General features: G+C 37.0%; 1 protein-coding gene across 25 annotated transcripts in view; it reads right to left on the reverse strand.

Annotated features, from left to right (window-relative positions):
• The window catches only part of RHOT1 (ras homolog family member T1), a 110,854-nt gene that overhangs the window by 39,696 nt on the left and 58,436 nt on the right, over positions 1-12,722 (reverse strand). For 7 of the 25 annotated variants that reach the window (XM_034942127.3, XM_003818026.5, XM_034942131.3 and 4 more), the window contains 6 exons: positions 10,894-11,024; positions 9,818-9,901; positions 6,788-6,907; positions 5,507-5,709; positions 4,374-4,469; positions 2,584-2,706 (listed from right to left, as the gene is read on the reverse strand). In XM_034942127.3, coding sequence (XP_034798018.1) covers positions 2,584-2,706; positions 4,374-4,469; positions 5,507-5,709; positions 6,788-6,907; positions 9,818-9,901; positions 10,894-11,024 — 757 coding nt within the window. Of the gene's footprint in view, positions 1-995; positions 1,110-2,583; positions 2,707-4,373; positions 4,470-5,506; positions 5,710-6,787; positions 6,908-9,817; positions 9,902-10,893; positions 11,025-12,722 lie in introns of all 25 variants that reach the window. The other 18 variants (XM_055101305.2, XM_003818024.5, XM_063599135.1 and 15 more) reach the window with 9 other exon arrangements.

A 12,722-nucleotide genomic window follows, 5' to 3' on the forward strand; every position in this document is an offset into this window, starting at 1 on the left:
TCAATTTTATTTGAAAGCTAATTAAACCAATCTAGGAATAAAATTGTCACCAGGGACACAGACAATGAATCAATCTGTAATTATGGACAATCAAGAGTTTCTAGAATAGGTAATAAAATAGGTGGTTTGTGATCAGCAATTACGGGGAGCCAAGGTGAGTTCACCAAAATAAGACATCAAATAGATGTTGCTTACTAATTAGATAAAATTATGATATTGGTAGATCAGAGGAATATGGAAGAAATTATATACTGATTTTAGAAAAATCCTTCATGAAATATCTGATAAGACAGGAAGACAAAATGTGGGCTGGATAATAACATATTTTTCATTGACTGAAAAATCCTTCCCCAAGAATTTTGAACCTGTCATTGACAAAGAGTTCTCTGGTGGAATATTATAGGGCTTGCTCAGTTTAGCACTCTCTCTCTCTCCAACCTCTGGGTATTCAACATCATTTTTTATCAGTAACTTGAAAAACAGTACATATCTACCAAATTTGCAAATAACACAATGCTTAGAGAAATATATAATGGGACAAATGACAGAAATAATGTTTGAAATGACTGAGCTAGAACAAATGGATCAAAAAGAAGAATATGACATTTAATAGAGATATATATGTATCTGCATTTAGATTTAAAGCATCAACTAAAAAATGTCAAATACACATCAGAAAGGAGGGGACATCTGTCTCTTCATATGAAAAACATCTGACTTTAATTAGCCCCAAGACAATATATGTCAACAGTGGGATGGGACTGCCAAAAAGTTAATTCATGCCCTAGACAGATGCTGTCCTAATTGTGAAAAACAGCTGCCCACTGTTCTGGACTAGTCGCACTACAACTGCAACACTGCTTTCTATTCTTGGTGGCACCTTTTAAGAGGTACTGTGAAAACCTAAGGGGCTTTCAGATGAAGACAACCAGGAATGATAAGTTCACTAAACCATCTAATTTAAGAAAAGGCTGAAAGAAATGGGGATGTTCTACCTGGAGAAGAGAAAATTAGGGGAGACATGATGGCCGTCTTCAAATGCCTGAAGGATTGCTATGTTGAAGAGGGAGTAGGATAGTCGTATGTTGTTCTAAAGGGCAGAACTAAAACTAAAGAGAGAAAGTTATAGGGAAAACATTTAGTTAAAAAAAATAATAAAAGCAAAAGCAAAAATGCTTTCCAATGAGGCAAGCCATCAGCAGATAAACAGCACTCTCTCAGGAAGGCTTGCAGGAAGGCATTCTAACAGGAGGTTAGGCCAGATGAATTCTAGAATCTCTTCCAACTCAACGATTCCCAACACTGGAGCACCTGAGTGTTGTTTGGTTTGAACTAGCCTTGCATTTTCTGTCAGTCATCATGAGAGAATCTGTCTATGTTACTACTTTACAAGGTGCTAAAGCACAGAAGCAGAACTTTGCCACCAAATGGGTGTGGTGATCCCTTCAAAGCAGTCACCTGAGATGGTTGCATTCTTATTCCAGAGCTGTTAGTGCTCGAAACATCACTGAAACTCTCAGAATGCCTTCAAAATCAGTTTCTGACTCACAGAAGAAATAAACTCACTGTTTCATAGACACATCCACTATATTGCTGGTGGATACAAACTATGGTCATTTGATACAGTTAAAGTCTAGCCCTCAGTGAGTGTCCAATGGTGAGCCAAATAACTGACCCATTTCTAACCAAAACTGAATATTTAGCTTGATCTTAATCAAGCCCAGCTCCCAATGACTTTTAAATGATTTCAAAAACCTAATGCACATATGACATCAGGTACAAATTAGTATTCAGCTCTTAAATGCTCAAAAAATGTAAAACTGATTTGAACAAAGGTAGCATGATCAGCATAAGAATACAACCTTCCAAGATTATTGCTTTGAGGGAATATATGCATCCTTTTTTTTTCTCTTTCTTTCTTAAAAGCGTATTACTTTATAGGATTACTTCATGCTTTTGGTTCAATTATAAAGGCCTAAAAAAACAGTACTACAGATCTTTTTCTCTTTTCCACATTCCTTTGAGTTCTTAAAGTTGGTTATTATCCTCATGTCTAGAAACCATGTTCTTTCAAATAAACACTCCAGGTACTTAAAAGCAGATTATAATTATAAATGGTTTCAAGAATAGAATATTGTTTCAAACTCAAAATACTGTTTGCATTACTATGGTTTTAATGAGATATATTATTTCATTGTAAGCTGAGTACAGTATAATATCTTTCATTTAGGATTAATGTGTCTTTTCTTTACTACAAAAGTCCTAATCTATTAACTCACAGCCAAAAAATTTTAATTTCCCTATACATATTATCTTTTAATAGGAAAGATAATTTATCTTCCTTATGAAAAAAACATCCAAAATCTTATTTTATAGTCCTCTAAATATACCTATTAATTTAAAAACATTATTAAGGATGCTTCCAAAACTAAACATTGTCATCACAGTGAGAATTTTAGTGGAAGTTAGTTGGGCATCAGTCAGCTTGTCTTTGTAGTGAGTATCTGTATAATAAATAGTTATCCGCTTTTTTCTTTTGTATTTTAACAGAATGCCTGGTACCCAGTAAATAAAGTTAAGAACCTGTTAAGAACTGCAGTGAAGATTTTGTTCTTTACAGATTGCAGCAAGTCTGAGTTGAGGAAGTTCTGACAGATGCAAAATGTACACCTGTTGCAGGTGCACATACAGCGTAACCGGGCATGGCTGCGAAAACACACAGAAGGACAGGAGTTGAGTTCTTACTTACAAATATGGCACAAGTCAGGGTGTGCCAACTTAAAAAAAAAGACTTAGGCATAAGCAACACTCTTTGTAGAAAGGAAAAGGACAGTATGGGGCATGCTAAAGTTGTGCAGAATTCCACATTTACCAAAAACATAATAAATAGTAATAGCTTCCTCCTCCCTCCCTGTAGAAAATCTAGGGAAAATTAGCTGATACTTTTGCTTTTTTTGGAGGGGGGATGGAATTATTATTACATGAATTTTTGTGGAATAAATATGCACAGCAATAGATGGCACCCTCGTCTAAATTAATAAAAAGAAAAACTGAGTAAGCCATAAGCACCCACCAAAAGGACAAAGTTTGCTAGCGTTTAAATAACCATTCCCTCCTCCTCCTCCCTCAGCATACACACATGCCTGAAAACCAGGAAGGAGAAGAATGATAAATATACAAATGAGTCAAAAGACAAGTGTATTCAACCCTGAGAAGATGTGAACAACAACGTCTTTAATTCATCAAGCACCCTGGCTCTCAAAGGAACTAAATCAAGGTGCTTTATAAATTTCTACTCAAATAAAATATAGGGTTGATTTCATCTGCTACCCAAACACAGCAGCTATATATGACAGTATGAAACTCTGGGTAAGGATGTAAAATCAACAATGGATCCAATTGAAATCAGATATGAAATTTAGGGAGGCTTTCTGACTCCTTTCTGGTTGAGGAGAGTTGCACTAGTTGGTGCAGGCACAGGGGGCAACCCATTTCACCTCGGCTCTAACTACCAAAGTAGGGGGTCTCCAATGACTGTTCAGTGGTCAGAGCCACTCATTCATACAAAGCCATCACACCACCCATGAAGAGGTACTGGTTCAGAACCCACTCAGAAGAGCGCCACCTGATGAATCAATGACATCATTTCCTGTAACACCTGAACATTTTTTTATAGGCTTCTCAGTCAAAAGACTGGCCCAATCTGACTTGGCTTAGCTTATGAGATCTGATGAGACCACAGCACATGGTGGCATGGTTGTAACGATTAGCAGCATTCCAATAATGCCTAATTCCCAATATGAAGAAAAACAAGAATTAAAAAAAAAAAACTTGTATAGGCCCAAGACATTCCTTTTTCATTTTTTTTTCATTTTTTTTGACTTGTGATGATGAACAAATCACTGCTACTAAGTCTCTGCCAGCTGTCATACTGGAATCCATCTGTTATTTTATAAATCAAATCTGATTCTTTAACATACACAAGGCTCCACCCACCAAAAAGGAGAGATGCAAAGTATGCTTAGCAACAGGGAGATGCTTCATGAGAAGTAGTTTGGGATTAACCATATAAACAAGTGGTCCATGTATGTACATTTATCATATAACACACACACACACAACAGAATTACAGTAAAATGTTTTAAAAATGCAGATGTAAAAACACAGTTGCAGTTACTGTAATCACAAGATTAAAGAAGTACATTTATGTAGTAAGGAAGACAACGTAATATATAGCTAGGCAGGAAGCCTGACCAAGCAGTGCGTTTCTACATAATTACTAAATGTTAATTATGGCAAGAAAGGAGATTTGGTCATTCTCTAAGAAAATATCAACAAAATCCCACAGAAGTCATAAAGAAAAAGTAACTTACAAAGCAGTTTTTAGAAAGACCCAGATTTTTCTCAAATTCTCTATTCTATCAGTGTGGCCCATGTCTCGGGAGAGTCTGTCTCTGTAATGATCCTCTCTGTAGATAACATACATGAGAGTTTTAAAGCAAAGGTAAAACATAAATAAGGTTTTGGTTATTCTATAATAATAGGAATGACTTGTCTTCGAATACACATAGAAATTCAAGGGTTTGTTGCATCTAAAAAAAGTATTAGGTAATAAAATAGTAAAGTTAACTGACTTTAAAAATCTGTACAAATCAACACCTTTTTGAAAAATGTCATTCTTGGTTTATAGCAATGTTTGATTATTACTCTATGTTACACTGTAGTTTTCATAAGAAGAAAAATAATTTAGAGACTAACATAAGAATAAGTAGAATAAGCTATAAAGTCCTGAGAAACGCACTGCCTGAAAAACTATTTTGTTACAAAACAGAATTTATACAAACACACTACTTGAGGCGAATGCCATTAAGAACCATGCAATTTTAAGGCAGTTAGTAAACTACAGAGATGACCACAGTTATGTGCTTGTGCATATGCATGTATAGATATATAATAAATGTACATGAAATTTGTGGCTCATAACACTTAATGTAAAACATTTATACAGTAGAAATTCCAATTACAACTACTCTTTACAGCACTTAAAAAAGACATATCCTAACTGAAGCATACCCACAATTTCAACATAAACTAATAAAATATTTTAGAAAACTTCATATACCTAAGGTCAAAAACAGAAAAATATAAACTTTCTGTTCATATGAAAATGCTTTATAAGCATAAAACAACATGATGCCAAACCCATTTTATTCCAGTAAAACTATTTTTTAATGCTGGGTGGGGGGTTGTGTTTTATTGTACTATTCTATTAAGATAGTTACAGCCTGCTCAAAAATATACAGATATTGTCAGAAGCACTGTTTATATCATTTTATTATGGCATTCAAACCAAACTTGCATTTACTCAAATTTGTACCTTCTCATTACAAAGTATCTTTCTGTTGCTGAACAATTCCTATGTGACAAAGATATTCCCTTCATGGCTAATAATGGCATGCAATGTTATGAACCATGCAACATGAAAATGAAGACAGCAAGTACTTACGGATACATGGCCATTGTTGTCAGTTTAACAAAGATATCCTTACTGGGGGCATCAGCAGTATTGCAAGTGAAGGCTTGTGGTGGAGGCATTTTGTGTTTCCTGCAGAAATCAGTAGGTGAAATACTGTATTCTTGTTTAACTTCATGCAGGTCTGACTTTGCAGCTACGATTAAGCAAGGTATTCTGCTGTCCATAAAGTGTTGCTATGGAATAAAAAATGAAATCAAAATCTGATAACAAGTTCAAAAATTACTATTTAATTAAATGTGAACCGAGCATTTCCTCCAGATGGGCAAAGCAACAGTAGTTTCAAAGCAAAAAAGTGAACCAAAAGGCAAAGATTGGCAGTGGTCTAGGTAAATCTCATATAATAAATAAGATCCAGATCACTTTTCCAATGCTGATGACAAAACAGACCTATACTGATTCCTTAGATTTATTACAATTAAAAAAATACATGTAATTAAAAACACACATTAAACACACATATTTTGAAGTATAAAGAAATCCACCTAAATTCTTTTATAAAAACTACTTTCATTTTTTAATATCACCTCTAGTCCTTGAGCACATGCATTTTTATGTGTGTTTGTACAGTCGCAGTCATGCTGGACATAACCACTTAAAAATGTAATACTGTGTCCTCCATATTCTTCAGAATTCAAAACTATTTTTAATTTTACATTTATTGTTTTTATTTTTTAATTTAAATATTGCCTAACATTCCACTAGATTATTTTATCTTACTTCAGTAAATCATCGTCCATTGTTAGCCATCTTGATTATTTCCAGTTTTTTCCTATTAAAAACAATGCTAGAATAAACACCTTTGTACATATAGCTTTTTACTCCTATTGAATCTTATTGATAATCCCTAAGTGACTGATAGACTTTCTAAGCTTCAGATTTATCCCTTTCCTCTGGCTGTTATTCTTGGTATATTTGGCAATATATAATCCATATGTACTACTCTTTTTTTTCATCAGAGAGAAGGCAGACATATGTAACTTTTAACAGCCAGGTAGAGCTTGCATTAACGTAAAAGTTCTCAATCAGGAATGCACCTCACAATCACATGTCGAAAACTTTCAGAAATATGTATGTCTGAGACTCTACCACTTTAGAACAAAACCAGAACCTTCAGGAATAGGGTAAAGATGTATGTATTTTTAAAATACACATGATTTTGTTGCATTTTTGTGGTTAGGAAACACCACACTGCAATTCCATAAAAAGTCCATATGAAGTTACATTCAGTCATAGTCTGTAGGAGCAACAAACCTTAAAAATCCTGGCACAGTATTCAAAGGATTTGGGATTGCTGACATCATATACCAGGCACACAACATCACAAATGATCTCAGCTTCAGTTAGAAATTCCGATTCTGAGATATCATGCAACTTGTAAAAGAAAAAGATAATGAAAAATATAAGTATCATAATATTGATATATTAAGTCATGATAGCTTATTACTTCCTTCCCTGGACTTCCTAAGTTTAAAAGTACTGGTTAAGCATAACTTTTCAGGCCAGTTTTAAAAGTAGAAAGTATAGACAAGGCTGGGCGCGGTGGCTCACGCTTGTAATCCCAGCACTTTGGAGGCCGAGGCGGGCGGATCACAAGGTCAGGAGTTCGAGACCAGCATGGCCAACATAGTGAAACCCTGCCTATACTAAAAATACAAAACAAATTAGCCAGGTGTGGTGGCGGGTGCCTGTAGTCCCAGCTACTAGGGAGGCTGAGGCAGGAGAAAGGCATGAACCCGGGAGGCGGAGCTCGCAGTGAGCAGAGATTGCGCCACTGCACTCCAGCCTGGGCGACAGAGCAAGACTCAGTCTCAAAAAAAAAAGAAAGTATAGACAAATAAGCATCTTCTGATTCTGCAGACTAAAAATGGTGATTAAGATTCTGTGGAAGCTTAGCCAGGTGCAGTGACGTGTGCCTGTAGTCCCAGCTACTGGGGAGGCTAAGGCAGGAGAATCGCTTGAGCCTGGAAAGCAGAGGTTACAGTGAGCCGAGATCACGCCGCTGCATTCCAGCCTGGGTGACAAAAGTGAAACCTTGTCTCAAAAAAAAAAAAAAAAAAAAAGATTCTATGGAAGATAGTATTAGTAAGTGACTAATGTGTGGGGGCAGGCCCTCTACATGCATTGTTTACATTCTGCAGATAAGGAGACGGGCTAGAAAGATTAAGTCAGCTGCCCATGGTACACATCTAAGAAGTTATCAAATCAAAATTTAAACTCAGATATGATTCTCAAATCTATTTTCTTTCTACCACACCACCTTTTCTCCCCACTAATCAAAAACAAAAAGCAAATGACTCTTTACAGTAAGGTCATTTTTGTTCTGTTTCACTGCCACTCTTCGGTGCTTATTATAAAATTTCTTAAATATTCCATCTATGCTATAATGATCTCCAACAAGAGTAAAATTCAGGGGTGGGCACTGTGGCTCACACCTGTAATCCCAGCACTTTGGGAGACTGAGGTGGGCAGATCGCTTGAGCCCAGGAGTTTGAGACCAGCCCGGGACAGGGTTTCTCCACGTTGGTCAGGCTAGGGTGATCCACCCGCCTCGGCCTCCCAAAGTGCTGGGATTAGAGGCGTGAGCCACCACATCTGGCCCATGTAACCCTCCTTCTACTGTATTTCATAGTGTCTTTTCAGCCCTTCTTTTGTACTTTTTTTTATTGTTTGTTTGATTTTATTGCTCCTTGCAGAGCAGGGCTAACCCATAGGCAGTGTGCCTAGAGTAGCCTATACATTTTTAAGGCTAACATATTTGTTAAATACTCCCTTCCCTGCTAAATAAACTTGATTCAGATTACAGATAAACTACCAAGCACTAGCAGGGTTTTCATATTAATTTCTAGTCAATAGTACAGGAAATATTTTTTTAAAAAAATAGAAGTATGCAGCCATAAATAAAGAATGAGTTCATGTCCTTTGCAGGGACATGGATGAAACTGGAAGCCGTCATTCTCAGCAAACTAATACAGGAACAGAAAACCAAACACTGCATGTTCTCACTCATAAGTGTGGGAGTTGAACAATGAGAACACATGGACATAGGGAGGGGAACATCACACACAAGGGCCTGTCAGGGGGTGAGGGGCAAGGGGAGGGAGAGCATTAGGACAAATACCTAATGCATGCGGGTCTTAAAACCTAGATGATGGGTTGACCTATGCAACAAACCTGCACATGTATCCCAGAACTTAAAGTAAAATTTAAAAAAAAAAAAAGAAGTAGAAGAAAGTAAAAGGGGAGTTCAGTTTTTTCGACTTTTTTTTTTTTTTTGAGACGGAGTCTCACTTTGTTGCCCAGGCTGGAGTGCAGTGGCACAATCTTGGCTCACTACAACCTCCGCCTCCCAGGTTCAAGTGATTCTCCTGCCTCAGCCTCCTAAGTACCTGGGATTACAGGCACGTGCCACCACGCCCAGCTAATTTTTGTACTTTTAGTAGACAGGGTTTCACTATGTTGGCCAGGCTGGTCTCGAACTCCTGACCTCAGGTGATCCACCTGACTCAGCCTCCCAAAGTGTTGGGATTACAGGCGTGAGCCACCATGCCTGACCCATTTTTTTCAACTTTCTTATTGTGGTATAGCTAACATACAATTAAGTGTACCAACTTAATTTTTTTAAAATTTTTTTAAATGATGAATTTTTATTTATATCTAAACCTATGTAATCATCACATGATAAAAAGACTTAAAATTCTTTTTTTTTTTTTCTGGAGATGGAGTTTCGCTCTTGTTGCCCAGGCAGGCGTTATCTTGGCTCACCACAACCTCCACCTCCTGGGTTCAAGCGATTCTCCTGCCTCAGCCTCCCGAGTAGCTGGGATTACAGGCATGAACCACCATGCCCAGCTAATTTTTATTTTTAGTAGAGACGGGGTTTCTCCATGTTGGTCAGGCTGGTCTCAAACTCCCGACCTCAGGTGATCCGCCTGCCTTGGCCTCCAAAAGTGCTGGGATTACAGGTGTGAGCCACCACGCCTAGCCAAAAGACTTAAAATTCTAATGAATAAACCAGATGAAAAAAAATAAAATCAAGCTTGGCATGGTGGCACATGCCTGCAGTCCCAGCTCCTTGGGAGGCTGAAGTGGGAGATCCCTCGAGCCCAAGAGCTCGCCAGGGCAACATAGTGAGACCGTGTCTCTAAAAAAAATTAAATAAAAAAAAAAAATCACACACAAGTTCTACATAGAGTCATTCAATTGAAGCCAATTTGTTTTCAAAGAGTCATTTAAAAATGTACCCAATAATTAGTAATTTTTGTATGCCACAGAATTTCTTACCAACAAGTATTTCTCTTGTCCATATACATAAACAGTGTTAATCGCATAGTAGGATTTATGATCTTCACGAATTTTCTTCTGCCTCTGAAAACAGAACCGAAAATCTCAATATCTGCAGTAACTAGTTTTCAACAATATACAAACACCTCTGTGTATATGTGCAGGTGTGTTATAAATAAAGGGGCATTCTTCCCTACACTGTGTACTATTTATCAGTACAAAGGAGATATTGATTTTATGTTTCTTAGTTCTTAAGACCTAAAATAAAAGATGTATTTGTTCTGCATAAAGTACAAGCAGTAGCTAAAAAGGAAGGAAACTATCCATATTACTGAAAGTATATTCTAGAGCCACCTGCTGGCAATCTTCATTATACCATAATTTGGTCTGATCGAGATTAATACCCATCTAGAAATATGTTGGCAGGGTGTGGTGGCACATGCCTGTAATCCCAGCACTTTGGGAGGCCAAGTAGTTCAAGACCAGCCTGGGCAACATGGCGAAACCCCATCTCTACTAAAAATACAAAAATTAGCTGGGCCTGGTGGTTCACGCCTGTGGTCCCAGCTGCTCCAGGGGCTGAGGTGGGAGGATCACCTAAGCCCAGGTGGTTGAGGCTGCAGTGAGCCATGATCATGTCACTGAACTCCAGCCTGGGCAACAGAGCAATGCCTTACCTCAAAAAAAAAAAAAAAAAAAAAAAAGAAGAAGAAGAAGAAGAAAAGAAATATGTCTTCTTCTTCTTACTCAAGGGAGTAGTAAGAACTAGATATCAATATTCAATTCAAAATATTTACTGTGCATTTACTTCATGCCAAGGACTGTGTTAGGTGCTTTCACATCTGTAGTCATTTAATGCCCATTTAAACACTGGTTAAAAAAAGACAAATGATAGCTAATATCAATGAAACAAAGACAGTTCAACAGGATTACTGTTACATTTAGACTGTACTTGACTAATACAGGCCATTGAGTTCTAATAATTATCTAAAAAGGTCAATGGCTATGAAAACATTATGTAAACTTGTAACTATAAAAATTTGTTGGATAAAATTGTATTTTACGAGAACTCTCACCATTAAGTTTCTTCCAAGAAGAGCCTGAAGAACTCCACTTTTCCCACAGTTTTTCACTCCAATTACATTACATCTGAACACATTTCTTTGAGTTTGTTTTTTCTGCAGGTCTATCTTTTTATCTCTTGTCACTAAAAATAATAATAATAAAAAAATCCACTAAACATGTACCACTTAGATTCACTGAGCCTCCATTCCACCTTTTGCAAAATAGGGCATTGCTGCTTATTATTTTTATGAAGTAGCTGATCTATAAACAAACATATTGTACAACAGTCAAGCTGTATGTGAATGAAGTACACAGAATGCAGAAGGGCCCCAGTTAGTGGAAAAAATGCATTTCTGAAAGTTGACTGGAATGTGAATTTCGAGTAACCAAACATTTATTTCATCATAAAATAGTATATTTTCATAAGGAAAATATCCTATAAATGAATGAAAATTACTAAGAATATAGCCAACATTATATTCCATCTAATTTTTTCTGTGATAAACTGTCACATATTATAAACTAAAAGATGCTATTTCAAATCGGCACTCTCTTGGAGCTGGATCCATAAAATGGAAAGGGACACACACTTTGGGGTTAGCCATCCTTTCAAACGTAAACTGTAAAAGAGGCACGCCAGAAAACAATGCTGTATCATCGGGACAGCAGGCATCCCTTCCTGAGATAAAGAGACCTCCTTAGAGCCGGGTGCAGTGGCTCATGCCTGTAATCCCAGAACTGTGGGAGGCCAACGGGGGCAGATCACAAGGTCAAGAGATTGAGACCATCCTGGCCAACATAGTGAAACCCCATCTCTACTAAAAATACAAAAATTAGCTGGGCATGGTGGTGCATGCCTGTAGTCCCAGCTACTTGGGAGGCTGAGGCAGCTGAATCGCTTGAACCCAGGAGGCGGAGGTTGCAGTGAGTTGAGATCTCATCACTGCACTCCAGCCTGGTGATAGAGAGAGACTCCATCTCAAACAAACAAACAAACAAACAAACAAAAACAACCTCCTTAGGCTATACCTGAAGACTGAACTACAACAGACCTCACCAGAGATACTAGTGATAGTAGAAAAAAAACCGAAAATGATAAAAATATATAATTATGGGATAGTTAAATAAGTTATAGAACATCCATATTGTGACACATTATTTAACATTAAGATATATAAAAGTATACCTATTGATACAGAAAAATGTCCACAATGTGCTGAGTGAAAGAACCTCATGGCTGGCTAGTGACTGTTTTCTTATTCTCTGGTGTTGAATTAAATACTGTCTAATTGGTTAAGTATTTTAAAGGGTACCTGCTCTGTCAATTTAAGAAAGGCTGTCTTCTTGTGCTAGGGCTTCCCGTAAGATATGGCAGATTTTCCACCAACAGGGATATAAGAAACTCTTGAAATGATCAGTTCCTTAACTTGCTATTTCCATACATATGGTTTACTTTAAGTGGTGCACATTGCTTGGCAAGAATGCCTGGCTTACAAGATTTGTGAAAGCTGTATTAATACAGAAAACAGTTAATACGCATTTTTTTAATGTTTAAAGAAAATTAAAATGCAAGATCAACTGGTAAATCCTTTAATGCCCACAGCTCTTCCTCATTTTCATCAGTGGAGTAACCCCAGGGAGTAGACTTGAAGAAAAGTCTCTACTTTCTTTCTTTTCATAAACAATAAAATCAAGCACCTCAACACAAAAGAAATGATCTGATCACAAGGAAAACTAATAGAGTGTAGATGGAAGACTAATGTATTCTTACTCTTTGTTACATTTGAAAATGGAGTCTTAAAAAATATCTCTAATCATGAGCTGAACAGTATCTAGATAC

This window comes from Pan paniscus, chromosome 19 (assembly GCF_029289425.2).
Source record: "Pan paniscus chromosome 19, NHGRI_mPanPan1-v2.0_pri, whole genome shotgun sequence".
Taxonomy (NCBI): domain Eukaryota; kingdom Metazoa; phylum Chordata; class Mammalia; order Primates; family Hominidae; genus Pan; species Pan paniscus.